Raw genomic sequence first — 20,394 nt, forward strand, 5'->3', positions numbered from 1 at the left:
TACCTTGAGTAATTTGTGTATCTGTATTCCGAGATCCATTTGCTCCTCTATCCCATTTAGACTATTATCCAAGCTATATATGGCCTCCTTATTCTTCCTACCAAAATGCACCACTTCACACATTGAAATTCATTTGCCAATTACACGCCCATTCTGCATGTTTATTAACATCTTCTTGCATTTTAACACATTCTTCCTTTGTATTAACTACAGCCCCCAATTTTGTGTCACCCGCAAATTTTGAAATTGTACTTCCGAATCCAAATCGTAAACCATAAATTGTGAACAACAGTGGTCCCAGCACTGATCCCTGTGGAACACTACCAGTCTGAGTAGCTATCCTTAACCCCTACTCTGTTTTGTAGCCAGCTTGCTATCCATTCTGCTACCTAATTCCCCATGTTCTGATCTTAGTCATGAGTCTACAATGCAGTAACTTATTGAAGGCCTTTTGAAAATCCAATTACATCCACATTACTCTTGTCTATTCTTTTGTTACTTCTTCAAAGAATTCAATAAGGTTGGTCAAGCATGACTTTCCCTTCTGAAATCCATGCTGACTATTCTATTTTTGTTTTCTAGATTCCAATATCTTTCCTACCACCGACGTTAAGCTAACTGGTCTATAGTTTCCTGGACTTGTTCTATCTCCCTTTTTAAATTTAGGAACAACATTAGCTGTCCGCCAGACCCTGGCACTATTCCCTTTTCTATATATGTAATAGTGCCTCTGCTACCTCTTCCCTAACTCCTTTTAATATGCACAAATGCAATCCATCCAGACCAGGGGTTTTATCCTCCCCAAGTTTGATTAGTTTATTAATTATCTCCCCCCTTTATTTTAAATGTCTTTATACCTTTTTTGATCTCTTCTAATGTCATACCCACCTTGTTAGTCTCCCTGGTAAATATAAAGGCAAAGTAACTATTCAATATTTCTGCCATTTCGCTGTCGTTACCTGTGAGTTTATTGTGTGCATTCCTTAGTGGCCCTATCCCTATTCTGATTTTTCTTGTTATTTACATGTCTATAGAATACTTTACTATTTCTTTTTATATTCCTTGATAATTAAATTTTGTAGTTCCTCTTTGCATTCCTAATTGTTTTTTTGACATCTTCCTAACCGCCTCGTAGTCCCTTTTGTCATCCTCTTTATTGTCTATGTACTTAGAGTATGCCTTTTTCTTTAGATTCAATTTTGCCCTTATCTCTTAATTCATCCATGATGTTTCATCATTGGCTAGTTTATTCTCTTTTTAAAAAAAAGAGGAATATTATTCTCCTGAACTCTACTGATCACCATTTTAAATCTTTCCACTGCTATTCTCTTTTTTTGCCTGTCAATTTTTTTCCCCAGTTCCATTCTTATTCCCTCAAAACTAGCTTTTTTCCAATCACTTTGGTCATTCTCAATCATTATTTCAAACCTTTTTATGTTATGATCACTATTGCCTAGATGTTCCCCTACACTTCTCTTGTCTGCTCCTGTTCATTTCCCATTACTAGATCCAGCAGTGATTCCTCTCATTGGGATTCTCACATACTGGGCAAGAAATGAGTCATGTACACAGTGTAAAAACTCCACTCCCCTTTCCCTACCTCTTCTTGCTAGTTTATTTGGGGGGCAGTTGAAGTCTCCCATGATTATTATTTGATTTTTAAAAACTCATTTCATAGATCTACCTACATATTTCTTTCTCCACCACCCTTCCACTATTAGGTGGTCTGTAGTAATATGCCTATTAACGTGATCAACCTTTTTTTGGTTGTTTAATTATCTTAACTAAACATTCATCCAGCAACATTTTAAAGTTAATTATCATAGCAATAACCATAGTTAAAATTGTTCAATTTCAAATAAACTGCAGGCTCCTGTGATTGTATAGGAATTCAGACTGAATTGTAAGACATGGCTAAAATTGCACGATTAAGTTTAATTTCAAACTGTTGCAGGGAAATCACAGTGTACACTATACTATACTTATTTCTGAATCAGAGCTATAAATGCAATGATGATTAGCTCATAAAATAATACCTGGCACTATTCTGCAACATTGTGGATGTTACTACTCACCGCATTATCCTGCGCGTGACTTAAAATCTCATCGAAAGTAACAAGGGTATCATTTCCCCTTATGGCATCCTTTTCCAAATAGCCAAGATGAATGTCAGTTGCAATCAAAATTTTTAAAGTATTCTCATCATCACTGTAATAATTCCAAAACAATGAATTAATTCACATTAGAGAAATCCAAGGAATGTTTTAACACATTGAGGCACTTTATAATGTGCCTCAGTTATTTAGAACAATTAATTATGTGGTATATGAGACTAAGATTAGCACTGATTTTCCTTTCCCTCCCTCTTAGGAGTCCCGAGGGCCACAGATAAGAGAAAGGTGAGCTATAAGTGTGCTTATAAGTTACTTTTACACTCCCTGGGCCCCGAAACGTCGATCAGCAATTTACAACTTAGCATGATCAATAGGATAACTGTGAATGGTTTTAAAATTTAGCCAACACAGCATCAGTTAGTCACTCTTCCAACCACAGGATTCAGATTCCCCTTAAGCTGGCTCTGGCAATTCCAACTGTAAGTAAGCCTGGGAAGTCTCAATTCAGTTCCTGGAAGGTAACAGGCGTACAGAAAATAGACGTTAAAATTCACACAGATCATCAACCTTATTCTTAGAGACCACATGGTGTGGTTATCAGAACTGGAAAAATGACAGTACCAGGTGTTTGCCACAGTGAAGCAACTGCTGTTCAAGGAGCAATCGAGGCCAGTAAATCCCCTTAACCACCCTCACAACTCAAGTGACAGACTTTCCAAAATTTGAAACGGACAAAAAAAAACTAAACTAAATGCTCAAATTCACACTGAGCAATACTCTTCTCCATAACTTACACTGCATTTCCAGCACTCATCTTGTCAAACTGTTAAAAAGTAAACAAACGCACTCGATTTGTAAAGTTTTCACAGACCTAGAAACAGGGCTGGATTTCTGGAAAAAAATGGAACACAAAGTTGAGTGAAAGTAATAACAGCCAGCGGTGCACTGAGGAATAAAATGCTTGCACTTTCTGCCGCCTATAATGCTCCATATTGAGATTCGGTGCATTTTACAGCCGCACCTTGCATCCTTCGCAAACACTCCCCCCACGGCAAATGCTCCCTACAAACTCCCCCCGCACAAACACCCGCAAACACAGCACCCGCACCCGCACCCGCAAACACAGCACCCGCACCCGCACCCGCAAACACAGCACCCGCACCCGCACCCGCTGCACGCTCCGCTCCCGCAAACACCACACTCTCCCCCCGCCCCCCGCGCACCACATGCTGTCGATCAATGTTTTTACATCAGTAACTCGCAGGGATTTTACATCCGGTCCACACTGACTGACTCGGCCATTTATTGCTGTTTTTTAATCCTCTTCGTTCACCCCGGGACACGGGATCAATTCTGTGCAAATCTCCCCGCGACAAGAAGGAACCGCGCGGAGAGGGAGGGCCTCGGCTTCTGGGTTAACCCGGAAACATAATCGACGGAGGAAGCGCGGCGATCGGCGGAGAAAGAGCGGGTAATGTGGGCAATGGGCGGAGAAAGAGCGGGTAATGTGGGCAATGGGCGGAGAAAGAGCGGGTAATGTGGGCAATGGGCGGAGACAGGGCGCGGGTAATGTGGGCAATGGGCGGAGACAGGGCACGGGTAATGTGGGCAATGGGCGGAGGCAGGGCGCGGGTAATGTGGGCAATGGGCGGAGAAAGAGCGCGGGTAATGTGGGCAATGGGCGGAGACAGGGCGCGGGTAATGTGGGCAATGGGCGGAGGCAGGGCACGGGTAATGTGGGCAATGGGCGGAGGCAGGGCGCGGGTAATGTGGGCAATGGGCGGAGAAAGAGCGCGGGTAATGTGGGCAATGGGCGGAGGCAGGGCGCGGGTAATGTGGGCAATGGGCGGAGACAGGGCGCGGGTAATGTGGGCAATGGGCGGAGGCAGGGCGCGGGTAATGTGGGCAATGGGCGGAGGCAGGGCGCGGGCAAATCGGCGGAGACGGCGCAGGTAATGTGGGCAATGGGCGGAGGCAGGGCGCGGGCAAATCGGCGGAGACGGCGCAGGTAATGTGGGCAATGGGCGGAGACGGTGCGGGCAATGGGCGGAGACGGCGCAGGTAATGTGGGCAATGGGCGGAGACGGCGCGGGTAATGTGGGAAATGGGCGGCGGAGACGGCGCGGGTAATGTGGGAAATGGGCGGCGGAGACGGCGCGGGTAATGTGGGCAATGGGCAGAGACAGGGCACGGGTAATGTGGGCAATAGGTGGAGACGGCGCGGGTAATGTGGGCAATGGGCGGAGACAGGGCACGGGTAATGTGGGCAATGGGCAGAGACAGGGCACGGGTAATGTGGGCAATGGGTGGAGACAGGGCGCGGGTAATGTGGACAATGGGCGGAGACAGGGCGCGGGCAATGGGCGGAGACAGGGCGCGGGTAATGTGGGCAATGGGCGGAGACAGGGCGCGGGTAATGTGGGCAATGGGCGGAGACAGGGCGCGGGTAATGTGGGCAATGGGCGGAGGCAGGGCGCGGGTAATGTGGGCAATGGGCGGAGGCAGGGCGCGGGCAAATCGGCGGAGACGGCGCAGGTAATGTGGGCAATGGGCGGAGACGGTGCGGGCAATGGGCGGAGACGGCGCAGGTAATGTGGGCAATGGGCGGAGACGGCGCGGGTAATGTGGGAAATGGGCGGCGGAGACGGCGCGGGTAATGTGGGAAATGGGCGGCGGTGACGGCGCGGGTAATGTGGGCAATGGGCAGAGACAGGGCACGGGTAATGTGGGCAATAGGTGGAGACGGCGCGGGTAATGTGGGCAATGGGCGGAGACAGGGCGCGGGTAATGTGGGCAATGGGCAGAGACAGGGCACGGGTAATGTGGGCAATGGGTGGAGACAGGGCGCGGGTAATGTGGGCAATGGGCGGAGACAGGGCGTGGGTAATGTGGGCAATGGGCGGAGACAGGGCACGGGTAATATGGGCAATGGGCGGAGACAGGGCGCGGGTAATGTGGGCAATGGGCGGAGACAGGGCACGGGCAATGGGCGGAGACAGGGCGCGGGTAATATGGGCAATGGGCGGAGACAGGGCACGGGTAATGTGGACAATGGGTGGAGAAGGCGCGGGTAATGTGGGCAATGGGCGGAGACGGCGCGGGTAATGTGGGCAATGGGCGGAGACAGGGCACGGGTAATGTGGGCAATGGGCGGAGACAGGGCGTGGGTAATGGGCGGAGACAGGGCGCGGGTAATGTGGGCAATGCTGAGGTCAGTGATAGGTCTTGCTGCCCTAAAAGCATATGGCAAGGTGGAAAAACTCATTTAGTCCATTCAGCTTGTTACACTTTTAGTTTATCATTCAAGACCCACGTAGAGCTTTTTGTTTGCCTGCTACTGCATATGCGAATATAGATATCCTTCTATCTGTCTGGACTGCATCTGAATGTTATTTATGTAATCTGGCCGCTACTGTTTTCCCATTCCCTCCGATAGAGTAGGATTGACATCAAAGATATATTCAGCAACAACAACAGCTTGCATTTATATAGTGCCTTTAAAAGTAAAGAAATGCCGCAAATAGGTGTAAGGAAATGGATTCTGGTCCAGGACGGGACAGTACTAATTGTGGATTTCGGTACATGATATATTGTTCTGTCACACTGTTGAATGTGAATTCATATTTTCAAGCTAAATCTCCATTATTTAATTAGGATAATGATGATGTATTTCAGAGGAAGATGAATGGACAAGAGAAAGATAATGCCAAAGTGAAAAAGGTGTCATTTGTTGCAACGCCTTCAGAAGAAAATCAAACCAAGACTGTATCTGAAGAAAATGAGAATCTGGAGTGCAACATTGAAGGGATGGCAGACCTCCCAGATTACTTCAATCAACTGGACTCGTTAGAGACACATGGACATCTGATACCTATGGGAATGCATAGCATGTGGCCAGGAGAGTCTGATGAGGAAGACGAGGAGGCTGAAAGTGATGCTTATTTTAAAAAGAAAGAAATAGAGTTGAAAAATGACCCAACAAGTCTATTACTCTGGGCATCTGAGAAAAACCAGGTAGGTTCTAGACAGGATTATCCATGACTGTGTTTTCAAAATTTTTTTTTATTCGTTCATGGGATGTGTGCATCGCTAATTGCCCTTGAGAAAGTGGTGGTGAGTCGCCTTCTTGAACCACTGCAGTCTGTGTGGTGAAAGTACGCCCACAGTGCTGTTAGGAAGGGAGTTCCAGGATTTTGACCCCAGTGACGATGAAGGAATGGTGATACATTTCCCAAGTAAGGATGGTGTGTGATTCGGAGGGGAACATGCAGGTGTGTTCCCATGCGCCTGCTGCCCTCGTCCTTCTAGGTAATAGAGGTCGAAGGAGCCTTGGCAAGTTGCTGCAGTGCATCTTTCAGATGGTACGCACTGCAGCCACACTGCGCCGGTGGTGGAGGGAGTCAATGTTTAAAGTGGTGGATGGGGTGCCTATCAAGCGGGTTGCTTTGTCCTGGTTGGTGTTGAGCTTCTTGAGTGTTATTGGAGCTGCACTCATCCTAGCAAGTGGAGAGTATTCCATCACACTCCTGACTTGTGCCTTGTAGATGGTGGAAAGGCTTTGGGGAGTCAGGAGGTGAGTCACTCACCGCAGAATACCCAGCCTCTGACCTGCTCTTGTAGCCACAGTATTTATGTGGCTGGTCCAGTTAAGTTTCTGGTCAATTGTGACCCCCAGGATGTTGATGGTGGGGGATTCAGCGAATGTCAAGGGGAGGTGGTTAGACTCTCTCTTGTTGGAGATGGTCATTGTCTGGTGCGAATGTTACTTGCCATTTATCAGCCCAAGCCTGGATGTTGTCCAGGTCTTGCTGCATGCAGGCACGGACTGCTTCATTATTTAAAGAGTCATCAGGTCCAAATACATTAATAAACTGGAAATCACTGCATATATTTACAGAGGTTTTTGAAACCAATTCCCTGAACAAGACAGAAGAGAGACTTGTAGCCAGATCTTTGCATATCTTTCTTTTCTCCCCCTCCCCATAGGGAAGTCCTTCCCCACGATAGACTGATACGGATAAGAATACTTTTTGTAGGGGATCACAAATTCAAATGAATGTCTCATTGGTACATCAGTATACTTGGAACTGAAAAACCTAAAACATGAATTTTTTTTTTCATTTAACAAATTGTTTCAGTACTAGAATTATTTTGTGCTATTTAAAATTACATTCTGACATTTTCATTCTAAAAATTATATTTTTAAAGTCTTAATTGCTTCTTAATGGCTGGGTGGGTAAATGCACCATGTGGTATAATGGTCAGTTACAGTAGACAGAACAGAAAAGTTATAGGTTCCATCCCTGGCCAAGGCTAAGTTAAATGATCTCATATGGGACAGCAGAAGTGCCAGAAATGGCCAAGAAAGTGCGACAACATAAATTAGGGTTCTCAATTCTTATCATTATCCGTAATAATTGCCATAACTTTTGTGGAAGATCAGCAGAAACCCTGGTTCTGCCAATCTTCTATCGGAGAATCCCCACTGAAACTTCAGACGAATACCTAGACTGAAAAGGTACCATAGGTCTGCAAACACCTATGGAACAGTACCGCAACATGTCGCTGCCTTTGGGAGAGCAGTTGAGGGGAGGAAAGGAAGGAAAACAAAGTTTTAATGAGAGAAAAGTCTTGAATGTCAGGAAACAATAGTTTACCTGTACTACATGCTTTAAACTGATGTATGTTTACCATTCCCTTTGCACAAAATCTCTGTGTCACGCTTTGAAAAGTTTGATATTCCCATGATTATTATTATCTAAATACATCAAAATAAATTACTCTTTTTTAAAAAATGTGCATTTTTTTACATGGATGGTTTACTGAATTGAATCGGGTTTTTTATTTCTGTGCTGCCCATAGTGGCATCTCATTCACAATGTCCTCGCGCTGTACATTAAGGACAGAGACTGCATCCATTCTTTTGGACAGCAGAGTGTTTAGATTTTGAAGAGTAGAATAAAAATATGTATCATTTGTCTCAAGATCTTCACTAGGGTGCTTGATATAGCACTTTATTCTATTGGGAGAAGTGAAACCAGCTGCTACTTGTAGAAGTGTTTTTCTGTGATTCAGTCCACCAGTTCTTTCCCATCTGGAGGAAGAAGATATGTGGCTAAGCAGCTTCAAAAGAGGAGAAATAACTGGTGGGGAGGTGATTTGAATAAAGAATGCAAAACAACACTTGGTGTTTGAACGCAAAATAACACCAAACTACCATGGACACATAAATACAGTGCAGAAGGAGGCTAACTGGGCCATCGAGTATGTGCACATGCTAGCTCTTCAACTGAAATGATCTACTCTTGTCTCATTTCTCTTCCCTTTCCCCGTATCCTTTTATATTCGTCCTTTAAAAATATTTTTCCAATTCCTTTTTAAGTGATGTTCTAGTCTCTGCCTCACTATCTACTTGTGGTTAAAGGATTCCATGTTCCTATAACTTTCTTTATGTAAAAAAAAATTAGTTTTCCCTTCTCTTCTAATGATAATCCTCAGTCTATACCCCCTTATTACCCATTTACCCTCTCAAAATCTTCTATAATTTTGAAATCCTCTATTAGTTTGCCTACATAACAATGATTGCACTTCAAAAGTACTTCATTGGTTGTGGAACACTTTAGGAGGTCCTGAGGATGTGATAAGGTACTATCTAGATTTAAGTTATTTCTTCTTTCTTAGATCCTCTCCTTAATCTCCTCTGTTCCAGTAAAAAAAACACAATTTTCCAACCTTTCTTCTTAACTGTAATATCTCATTCCTGGTATTATTCTAGTAAAACTTCACTTTACCCTTTCCATGAATCTGTTAGTCTTTCTATAATGTGATGCCCAAAATGATGACATGCAGTACTCCAACTGTGGCCAAACCAATGCCTTGCTCAAATTCAATATCACTTCCTTGTTTTTATATTCACTGCCTCTTTGAATAAAACCCAGAAACCCGTTTGCCTTTTAATGACTTTTACTAACTGCACTCCCACCTTTAGATTATATATCTGCACCTCCAGATCTATCTGTTCTTCCACTCAAGGATCTTATCATTTTGAGTATTTTTGTTTCACTATTCTTTATCACAGTGTGCACTGCTTCATATTTCTCGATTGAACTGCCTCTTCCACATATCTGCCCACTCCACTAACTGCACCCACCTGTGATCTGCATTAATCCTTACGGTTTACTATGCCCTGTAATTTGTTATCTCCAACAAACTTCTAAATTGTTCCTCTTGGCGTCATGTCCATATCATTTATATGAATAGAAAACAAGGACTCCGTGCAAATTTGTAAGGCATACCATTATCAATATCCTGCCAATCTCAAATCCCAAAAGTATCGATGGAGGCCTGATTCACTCAATAATTTATTTTTCTGCTGTTCCTTTTTGCCATCACATATTCGTTTTTAAGTGCAGCATGGGTGTGTGTGATACACATATATATATATATATATATGACGATCCGGATTCTTTCCCCTCAGTCTGGTTCAGTAATAACTGAAGTCGAATACATTTTAAAATTCAGCACAACTTTAATAGCAGGGTTCTTAGTCTGCAGCATTGATTTGGACTCCTGATAGAGTCCCTCTATGCTGGCAGAGCAAGAACAAAAACATACAGAAATCCACACGTTTTTATACAAATCAATAGGGTTGGAACATACTTAACGAGGGTCAACACCAATCATAAGCCGGGCATAGGTTGCCATGCGAGGTTACATTATTTCCGGCCAATCATAAATAATCATGTGCTGATCATGCTGCTGTTAGACATCAAAGGGGATAACTTCCTCACTTTCCAACTTAGAATGTTCTTCCCTGTCCCTTCTGTTCCTTATCTCCCAACCTGGAATGTCTTTCAACTTTGGCTAAGCTCGTTCCCTATATTGATCTGCCATAAACATGGAGACATTCAGACCAGTCCTTGACTCACATCAAAGACCTATCATTGATAAGACAATGCAGGCCTGCTGACTAAGCAAACATATGGCCCAGCAGGAGGGCCAGGCCACTTGTACCAATCTCAGTTACTAACTAATTAACCCTTTCTAACCATTTTGCATTCTGCTTCTTTGCCACGTAGACATTTTAATATTTTACTAAAAACTGACCACGTAGGGATTCTCATATATATATATAAAAAAAATTGGTAATCTTATAGCAAATATTTAGTAATGGTAACTTAGAAAATGTTTATATTCAGGAAGGCAGTGTAAAAGGCTGTTGTCAATAGCTGTGAATGTTCACACATTCCATGATATACAAGATGGCCTCATTAGTCAAAGAATGTGCTGCTTTCATAAATAAGCAACAAATAGGCGATCACTAACAAGTCTATATATGTGACATAACAAATGTTAAAATTGTACTGTTTTTCTTCTTGTTATCTTCATTGTAGGTTTCAATAGTAAGCAGACTTCTCTCTGAAAATCCAAGTCTAGTTGGTGTTAAAGATGATGACCAGTACACACCACTTCATAGGGCTGCCTACAGTGGTCATATAGAGGTTGTTCGCAAGCTGATAGCTCATGGAGCAGATGTGCATGCTCGTACTGTAGATGGCTGGACACCTTTGCACAGTGCTTGTAAATGGAACAATGCAGCGATAGCTTCATTTCTTCTACAGCATGAGGCAGACATCAATGCCCAGACCAATGGTTTGCAGACTGCATTGCATCTTGCTTCAGGAAGTAAAGACACCAAGGAAACCATTGAATTGTTATTAATGAATCGCTACATCAATTCGGATCTGAAAAATAATTTGGGTGAGACAGCGTATGATATTGCTTGGAGAACAAACAAACACTACTATCTCTTTGAAATTACAGAACACTGCACAAATTCTGTACCTGAGTCACAATGATCCAGTTTAATGTACTGTGATACAGTCATATGAGCATTCACCTAAACACCAAAACTTATAGTTGTTTATTAATGGGTGGAAAACATACTTGGTTTAGAAATTAGGGATACATCCGGAAGCTTAAAGAAGCAGTATGTCTGCTTCACTCTTTGTTGGTACTGAAATAGCTAATCTTGTGATTTACACAAAAATTGGGCATATTAATCTATTTTTTTTTAAAAAGCCCATTGGTGAAGGGGGGAAAAAAAGGATATTTGTAATCCATCAGGTTTGCCATTTGTTGTTGTGATGGGTTGAGGAAAATGCAGCCAAGTGTTTTCTAATATTTACAATCTTACTCCATTTCCCAGAGATAGAAAGGGAGAGACTTTAAGGGCTGCTGGTTGCTGGGTACCAAAAAATGTTCACATTGATGCACTTTAGAAGTTGGGGTTGATATACATTGTCTTTCATGTCCTCTAGCCATCTCACAGCGCTTTACAGCCAATGAAGTACTTTTGAAGTCTAGTCACTGTTGTGAAATAAATTGAATGTTAACAGCTACCTGCCATAATTTGGATAATTTAAAATCTCTTGTCATCTTTGATTAGGAAGGCTACTTTAAGTTTTTTGATGCCATTTTATTGGTCAAATGTTGCCGCATTTAACCAGATTTGTTTGAAAAATCTAGCATGAATTTGACAGAGTATTTTCTCAAAAGCTGAAAAACAAGATTGTCACTGGATGCCAACAATCAAAGTGCTATCAGAACGTCAATAGCAAAGTTTCATTAATAAAACTGATAGTTCACCCCGCCCACCACCACCATCCCGATACTAGATGTGTTCAAAAATGCGTCTGAAGACTCGAGTATCTCAGAAAAATAAATTAAAATTAGTTCCTGGACCTTGATTTGAGGATTGTTTTTTTGCAAAATTGTTTATAGCAGCAGTGACAGACCCGCAACAGCTACTGCAACATCATTTTCCAACTAGCATATGCACGAGATGGAAATCTCTTCCCTAACTTCACAGTTTTTCTTTAACCATCTTAAATGCAACCATAAACTCTTCCATCCTATCACAAAAATCCCAGCATTCAGAACACACCTACGTACAGATAATTTATAAAAAAATTCAACTTAATCTGAATCCTATTTCCCCCACTTTATAGTACCCAACCACTTTCAGTACCTGCAGATAAAACATTATAAAGTGATCAGCAAGAGCAGCATATTACACTTATGTAACTTATTTTGATTTTTTTTTAGCTCAAATAATGCTCAACTAGAAATTGTCATACAGGATCAAATATAATGGGTACAAAATCATGAGTTTCCTGCACTCATAAACTCATAACTTTGTGCCTATTATATTTCATCTGCTTTAATATACTTCATATATGTCCTGCTGCAGTAGTTTATACATGGACCTTGCAACAGGACTTTCATTTTGTTGAGACAGCTTCCCACAGCTACTGATGCTTAACTCATATTATCAGTGGCAGAACACCAGTGGGTTAGTGTGGAATCTGACACGTCCATGATAAAATATTTCTTGCTTCATGATCAAGTACAGCGCAAGGACATTGTGCCCCTAATGCATCATCCTGTGTGCTAGTCTTCAGTGAAGTACCATTTGTAAATTTACAAACTGCCCATATGCTCTTTTCCACTTTGAATATATGTTTTGTAGCATTTTCTGCGATTATAGTCTGAATTTGTCCCTTTTCAAAACAGTCCATTGATGTAATGGATATAATTAAACTTTTAGGAGCCACAGCCACATGCTGTTTGCATGCTGCTAGAATATGATAACCTGAATTTGTTTTGTGTATGGAGACAGCTTCAATTTCGGACTAAGTGCCGTGAAGGCATTGTTAATGGATGATTTGTGCATCTAAGTGCTGCTTGGAAAAATAATGCAGTGTTATTAAACTACTGGTGGTGTTGCCATGCACAATGAAATATGTATAAAGTACCGTTCTCTGTCACATCCTACATCATAAAGGCATTTGGCTGTCGAAACAGACTATGTTCCTAATCATTTCACACGAGCAAAAAAAACGTCTGCACCGTATTTCATGGTTACAGTTGATGTAATACAAATTTTTATCAAGAGGTTAGAGCTGCATAATATTAATTTTAAATTCAGCTATATATTTATAACAGTAACTGTTGGCACCAAAGTTGATAATGAGGTTGGTGCAAAAATTGCTTACCTAGCTGAATAAATCTGATTGGGAAAGAGTTGCAGGAATGCTAATTTGTGTCATTCCATTTTTTAAAATCTGCCTTTTTCTCATTGACCATTGTTTTCTCTTTGTTGCATTTAACTGGCTCCTATCTTCCGATCTCCTCTGTAACCTTGGTGGAAGATCAGCAGAAACCCCAGAGAAACAGCCGTTTATGCCATTTCTTCAGGATTTCTGCCAGGAGATCGGGAAAACCTCCATAGAAATTCTATGTGCGTGTGTGTGTGTGTGTGTGAAAGACCCCACTTAAATTTCAAAATGGGAAAGCTGTATCTGTCTATAATTCTTTGTATATTTTTCAAAATGGTTTAAATACAATCCAGACAGTGAATTTAAGTAGCTTTTCAATTAAACTTTTATATAATACATTACATAAATGTGTAAACATCTGTTATAAAACATTTTATCCTTTGCCTCACTTTAAGCAATGTCACAGAAGATCTACCGGTATATTATAAAAATGGTACAATTGCATGACCTTCTTGTTTGTCACCAATAAATAAACACTTATTTCACTGTTTCTGGGAGACCCCTTACAAGTTTCCTAACAATATCTTTAATGGAAAGGTGTAGTTCTCCCCCTCTTCCACACCTTAGCACCGCACCCTCCACCTTGCAAAAGTGTAACCTCTGACTTGCCAATGGAGATTTGCTGATAATCCATTTATGTGTGTCATGGCATTGTTCAAACTAGGTTGGGGAAGAAGTCTGGATAGGGTGGGTTGGCAAGGGGTAGGGCGTTGGCTTGGGAAGATTTGAATTGGGGGTACTATTTTGAATTTCAATAGATAAATCTAATTAAGTTTTTTTTTGAACAAGTGGGTGTGCTATGGTATTGCGAACGGTAAGTTGCAGAATATGATCTGTGACCTGGGGATAATTTTAATCCCAAAGAAAGGGCTGGTTGGGGGTGGGTGGGAGGTTAAAATAAAAGTTTTTTCCAACGCGGCTCCAACACACCCACTTCCGGGTTTAACGTGGGTGTGTTTGGATGCGCGCACATAGCTGAAACCCGGAAGTCGCGTCCCCAATTAATGCCATCGGGTGGATCGTTAACGGGGCAATTTACCTACTTGAAATACTTGAGGTAGGTAATTTTTGGTTGATTCTGAACCTGAAACGAATTTTACTTCACCTGCACGGGTTTCCCATGGCTTCTGAATCTCGCCCTTGAAACAGAGTCGAGATGCAGCCGAAGTTGATTTGGCCCTTTAAACCTTTGACTGACACATAAATAACAGCTCAGGTATTGCAGCTGGTCTCTCAGTCTTTGTGTTGGGTCTCTAGTCATTCTTCCAGCAATCATTCAATTAAGTTAAATATTCAGAAAATAACCAATTGTTAACATCCTGAATCAATCTTGGGTATGTGCACAAGCTTATATTTTTAAGAATGATGACAAAATCTGAAATATCGGAATATTTTGCAGGTCAAGTTACTTGAAAGAATCATAACATTTTATAAGCACTTGGCTCTTTTACTAATATAAATTATAGCACTATAAATTTGTTTCCAATCTTCATCCATTCTTTACCTTTGTGTGGTCCATCTCTTCCCTTCTTTTTCTGGCATTCTTTCTCTCCATCTTTGGCAATAGGCTTTCCACAGATATTTTATTACAAGCTCAGACTCCCACAACTAATTGGATTGTGTTTCTTCTCACCCCACTTCCGGTAAATACTTCATCCCTTTCTCTAATTTTCTCCTTCCCTGTCATATCTGCTCTAAAAGATCTACATTCCACACCAGAGTTTCAGAAGTCCTTTCTCCTCACCTAAGTCATCTCTCAACAGCGGCCGACAGGCCCTTTGATTGAATCCACCGCATTTCTCATATCCAGCAGAAAATAACTGCCAGGGACATCCATTATGCTTTTCATCTTTTAATGCTAATGCTAGTGATGGTGCTGTTAGGAAGTTCAAAATATGAATGTTACTTATATTGCACTGATCAATAAATTGCTTCTCTCCTGCTCACCCTGGTAAACGTTCCTTATTCCTGGCCTGTATCTGGAGCCAGCTCTTCATGCTCTCTTCCCCGTGCAGCCTCAATGCAGACCGGCATGTACTGCAGTGGGTGCAAGATGCTGGTGACTCCCATTGACTCCCTGCTCAACTTCAGTATGTTGGTTGCAGGTTTTCTCGTGTTTAATATTGGTATATGTTGTCTGCTGGCTTCTCCCCACCAATATCCGGTCAGTAATGAAAAACCTAATGTTTGTAAACATAAGGAAGTGTAGAGTACCTTAAAAATGCAGCAAGATGTGTACAAAGAGTAGACGTCCGTGGACATCCAGAACGGTGGAAACACACAGAATCAACAGCAGAATCCTCAAAGCAATAGGCAACCTCAAAGAACGAATCCCAAATAATATGAAACACAGAAGCCAACCAAAAATGATTGAAAAAGTTTGTTAACGAATCTACTTGAATTACACTTGTGGCTGGCAGCGGGTGTACGCGTCCTGCAAAAAGCTCGGCAAACTTCCAACCTGCTGAGGAAATTACCAATCGGGCTTGTTGCTGAGCTCTTGGGAAGCACCAAGACAACCCAACCGGAAATCAGACAAATCTCAAGCACCTGCCTCATTGCCCCTTCCCTCACTCGTCCCTTTCTCCCCCTCACCTGCTTCTATCCTCCTCCACCTCACCACCATCTCTCTCCTCTCCTGCAACCTCTCTATTCCTCCGCTCTTTCATTTTCCCTCTCTCCTCTCCCTTACCATCCTCCTCTCCCTCACCCCACCCGTCCCCAGACCTCACCCCCTATACACACTCCCCTCCCCGTTCCGCCCCCTCGCTGCCTCTTCCCTACCTTTCCTCTCCCCTTCGCTCAGTCTGCCTTCACTGTTCTCATCCTCTCCACTCCTTGTCTTGGTTCAAATATCTCCCTTGGTTGACTTGAAAAGTTTCACTGGTTTTGACTGCCCATGTGCAATGCCATTGGAGATCAAGTAGCAAAAACTGCAACCAATGAAAATAAATCTCTCCCCTGCAGCACCACCATTGTATCACTTTCTACATCCCCCAGTAGAATAATAAACATGGGCCCCACTCAGCTGAGCAAACAAAAAACAAATCAAACCCCACCCACTGAGCAAAAATTAGGAACTAAGACAATGAGCATAAATCCGAGAACAACCCCCCCAAAAAACGACCACAAGCCCAAATGCATTCCCACAGGAAAGGACTAGAAACACATAGCAGAAATTCCAGGATACGACAACAAACCTTCTCCCCACCACTGAGCAGAAATTCTGGCATAGGATCACAAACTCTCATTCACCCCCAACCACACCAACATTCACCCTGAGACCCGCCCCCGAAGGCCAACCCCCGATCTCAAACATACCTGCCATCCGCTCCCCGACTGCTTTCCCTCCCAACAGGCAGCCAGCCTGTCAATCCGGCTGGCTGACGCGCAGGAACCCAGGAAGCAAAAATAATTACCTTCAGTTGGGTTGCAATCGCAGATTCTGACGCAATCACTTCACTTTCGGTTTCCCACATGAAAATCCACCCACCCGCTCAGTTCCCGGTTCCAAGTAAAAATCATGTCCCTAGTGCCTCCGATGTCTTTGTGTTGCTGGTCATCTGTGTCTTTTCTGTGATTGTGTATTACTTTTTAAGTCTTGTTTTGTAGTTCTTTCTGTGCTCTTCTTTCTATCTTTTATAGTTTTACCTTCCCTCCCTGTCTTTTGTTGGTGGGAGATGGGTTCCAGTTGTTGGGAGGTACAGGTGGTGGTTGGCAGAGGGATCCTGGCGGGATTAGGTAGATTTCAGTTGTGGGTAGGGATGGTCTGGCCTGGGGATGCAGGACAACTTTAGAGTGAACAGTGTTAGCCAAAAGCAACACAAAAGGGGAGATATTCCCCTTGCATGAAGTCTGCTGCTGTGCATGATTTTTTTAAAAATCATTCATGGGATGTGGGCATCGCTGGCAAGGCCAGCATTTATTGCCCATCCCTAATTGACCTTGAAAAGGTGGTGGTGAGCCGCCTTCTTGAACCGGTGCAGTCCGTGTGGTGAAGGTTCTCCCACAGTGCTGTTAGGTAGGGAGTTCCAAGATTTTGACCCAGCGATGATGAAGGAACGGCGATATATTTCCAAGTGTGTGACTTGAAGGGGAACGTGCAGTTGGTGTTGTTCCCATGTGCCGGCTGCCCTTGTCCTTCTAGGCGGTAGAGGTCGCGGGTTTGGGAGGTGCTGTCGAAGAAGCCTTGGTGAGTTCTGCAGTGCATCCTGTAGATGGTACACACGGCAGTCACGGTGCACTGGTGGTGAAGGGAGTGAATGTGTAGGGTGGTGGATGGGGTGCCAATCAAGCAGGCTTTTAAAAAATTTATTAGTTCATGGGATGTGGGCGTCGATGGCGAGGCCGGCATTTATTGCCCATCCCTAATTGCCCTTGAGAAGCTGGTGGTGAACCACCTTCTTGAACCGCTGCAGTCTGTGTGGTGAAGGTTCTCCCACAGTGCTGTTAGGAAGGGAGTTCCAGGATTTTGATCCAGCGACAATGAAGGAACAGCGATATAATTCCAAGTCGGGATAGTGTGTGACTTGGAGGGGAACATGCAGTTGGTGTTGTTCCCATGTACCTGCTGCTCTTGTCCTTCTAGGTGGTAGAGGTCGCGGGTTTGGGAGGTGCTGTCGAAGAAGCCTTGGCGAGTTGCTGCAGTGCATCTTGTAGATGGTACACACTGCAGCCACAGTGTGCCAGTGGTGAAGGGAGTGAATGTTTAGGATGGTGGATGGGGTGCCAATCAAGCAGGCTGCTTTGTCCTGGATGGTGTCGAGCTTCTTGAGTGTTGTTGGAGCTGCACTCATCCAGGCAAGTAGATGGTGGAAAGGCTTTGGGGAGTCAGGAGGTGAGTCACTCGCCGCAGAATACCCAGCCTCTGACCTGCTCTTGTAGCCACAGTATTTATATGTCTGGTCCAGTTAAGTTTCTGGTCAACGGTGACCTCCAGGATGTTGATGGTGGGGGATTCAGCGATGGTAATGTCAAGGGGAGGTGGTTCGACTCTCTCTTGATGGAGATGGTCATTGCCTGGCACTTGTCTGGCGTGAATGTTACTTACTACTTATCAGCCCAAGCCTGGATGTTGTCCAGGTCTTGCTGCATGTGGGCTCAGACTGCTTCATTATCTGAGGGATTGCAATCATCAGCGAACATCCCCATTTCTGACCTTGATGGATGGAAGGTCATTGATGAAGCAGCTGAAGATGGCTGGGCTTAGGACACTAGGTAGATGCCAGTGTTGTAGCTGTAGTGGAACAGTTTGGCTAGAGGCGTGGCTAGTTCTGGAGCACAAGTCTTCAGCACTACAGCCAGGATGTTGTCGGGGCTCATTACCTTTGTTGTATCCAGTGCACTCAGCCGTTTCTTAATATCACGTGTAGTGAATCGAATTGGCTGAAGATTGGCTTCTGTGATGGTGGGGATATCGGGAGGAGGCCGAGATGGATCATCCACTCAGCACTTCTGGCTGAAGATGGTTGCAAATGCTTCAGCCTTGTCTTTTGCACTGACGTGCTGGAATCTGCCATTATTGAGGATGAGGATGTTCACAGAGCCTCCTCCTCCCGTTAGTTCTTTAATTGTCCACCACCATTCACGACTGGATGTGGCAGGACTGCAGAGCTTTGATCTGATCCGTTGGTTGTGGAATCGCTTAGCTCTGTCTATAGCATGTTTCTTCTGCTGTTTAGCATGCATGTAGTCCTGTGTTGCTCCTGGCATGCACCAGGTTGGCACCTCATTTTAGGTACTCCTGTGTTGCTCTTGGCATGCTCTTCCACACTCCTCATTGAGCCAGGGTTGATCCCATGGAATAGTTTTTTTTATTCGTTCATGGGATGTGGGCGTCGCTGGCAAGGCCAGCATTTATTGCCCATCCCTAATTGCCCTTCAGAAGGTGGTGGTGAGCCGCCTTCTTGAACCACTGCAGTCCATGTGGTGAAGGTTCTCCCACAGTGCTGCTGATGGCCCACAGCACCTCATGGATGCCCAGTTTTGAGCTGCTAGATCTGTTCTGAATTTATCCCATTAAGCACAGTAGTGCCACACAACACGTTGGATGGTGTCCTCAGTTTTATTCTTATTATGACTTTTTGTAGTGAGATTATACAACTGAGCGGGCCATTTCAGAGGGCGATTAAGAATCAACCACATATGCTGTAGGTCTGGAGTCACATTTAGGCCAGATCGGGTACGGACGACAGGTTTTCTTCCCTAAAGGGCATTAGTGAACCAGATGGATTTTTACAACAACCCGGTAGTTTCATGGCCACCATTACGGTTTCCGGGTTTTATTTAATTAATTGAATTTAAATTCCCCATCTGCTGTGGCGGGATTTGAACTCATGACTCTGGATTACTAGCCCAATAACATAACTACCATACTACCATACCCATGAGCATGCAAGAAAATGCAAGATTGGCAAGTTCAAAATAAACAAGTGTGACCCTAAATGGATTAACAAGTAAATTAAAAGTGAAATAAAGAGAAAAAAATACATCTATAAATCTTGAAAGCTTAATGGGGAAGGGGTCCACTGGGATGAATATAAGAACATGGAGAAACATTCAAAACGATGATTAGAGGGGCAAAGAGAAACCTAGAAAAAAGCATAGCTGCAGAACTAAAACTTAACAATAAAAAATTATTTCAATCCTACAAAAGCAAAAGGGTTGTCAGATAAGAGTTGAAAATATTAACAGGCTTGAACCTGAAAATGATTGTGAAATAGTAAATATTCTGAATGATTACTTCCTCAAAGTATCCACAAGGGAAGACACAAACAACATGCCTTCTCAAATAAGTACCATGGCAAAATTCAGTACTTCAATCTAAATGAAGTAGAAGTCCTAGACAAGCCAAAAGGACTTAAAACAAACAATTCCCCAGTGATTGACTGTAGATTATATTTATCCCAGAATGTTAAGAGAGACTAAGAATGAGATTTGTGAGGCATTGACAATCATGAGGGATTTATTGGACACTGGGGAGGTACCAATAGAGTGAAAGTAGATTATATTCAAAAAGGGTGACAAAATAGACACAGGCAACTACAAACCTATTAATCTTGTATCAATTCCATGTAAAATAATGAAATTGACTATCAGGAATAAATTTGAGGATTATCTGTGCAATAGCAACTTGGTAAACTACAGTCAACACAGTTTTA

At 43.2% G+C, this 20,394-nt stretch overlaps 2 protein-coding genes and 1 long non-coding RNA gene across 9 annotated transcripts in view; 1 reads left to right on the top strand and 2 right to left on the bottom strand.

Moving 5' to 3' along the window:
* mre11a (MRE11 homolog A, double strand break repair nuclease) overlaps positions 1-3,538 on the bottom strand; it is a 66,305-nt gene extending 62,767 nt beyond the window's left edge. For 2 of the 5 annotated variants that reach the window (XM_067986355.1, XM_067986351.1), the window contains exons 1-3: positions 3,364-3,538; positions 2,909-3,005; positions 2,076-2,208 (exon numbers count right to left, since the gene is read on the bottom strand). In XM_067986355.1, coding sequence (XP_067842456.1) covers positions 2,076-2,208; positions 2,909-2,928 — 153 coding nt within the window. In that variant the 5' untranslated portion in view covers positions 2,929-3,005; positions 3,364-3,538. Of the gene's footprint in view, positions 1-2,075; positions 2,209-2,908; positions 3,006-3,282; positions 3,300-3,363 lie in introns of those variants that run through there. The other 3 variants (XM_067986352.1, XM_067986353.1, XM_067986354.1) reach the window with 3 other exon arrangements.
* Positions 3,358-12,977, top strand: ankrd49 (ankyrin repeat domain 49). Of its 3 annotated transcripts, none has more exons than XM_067986357.1 (3): positions 3,358-3,585; positions 5,790-6,128; positions 10,508-12,977. In XM_067986357.1, the coding sequence occupies exons 2-3, from the start codon at positions 5,796-5,798 to the stop codon at positions 10,970-10,972; spliced, it is 798 nt and encodes a 265-aa protein (XP_067842458.1). In that variant the 5' UTR covers positions 3,358-3,585; positions 5,790-5,795; the 3' UTR covers positions 10,973-12,977. The 3 variants fall into 3 exon arrangements, with proteins under 3 accessions (XP_067842458.1, XP_067842461.1, XP_067842460.1); XM_067986360.1 differs by lacking the exon at positions 3,358-3,585 and adding an exon at positions 3,610-3,647; XM_067986359.1 differs by lacking the exon at positions 3,358-3,585 and adding an exon at positions 5,334-5,692.
* Positions 9,623-16,608, bottom strand: LOC137323019 (uncharacterized). Its single transcript, XR_010963275.1, has 2 exons — positions 16,556-16,608; positions 9,623-10,858 (listed from the first exon to the last, which is right to left on the bottom strand). It is a non-coding gene; the product is annotated as an uncharacterized lncRNA (long non-coding RNA).
* Positions 16,609-20,394: the final 3,786 nt, after the last annotated feature.

This window comes from Heptranchias perlo, chromosome 6, assembly GCF_035084215.1.
Source record: "Heptranchias perlo isolate sHepPer1 chromosome 6, sHepPer1.hap1, whole genome shotgun sequence".
In the NCBI taxonomy this organism is placed as follows: Eukaryota; Metazoa; Chordata; class Chondrichthyes; order Hexanchiformes; family Hexanchidae; genus Heptranchias; species Heptranchias perlo.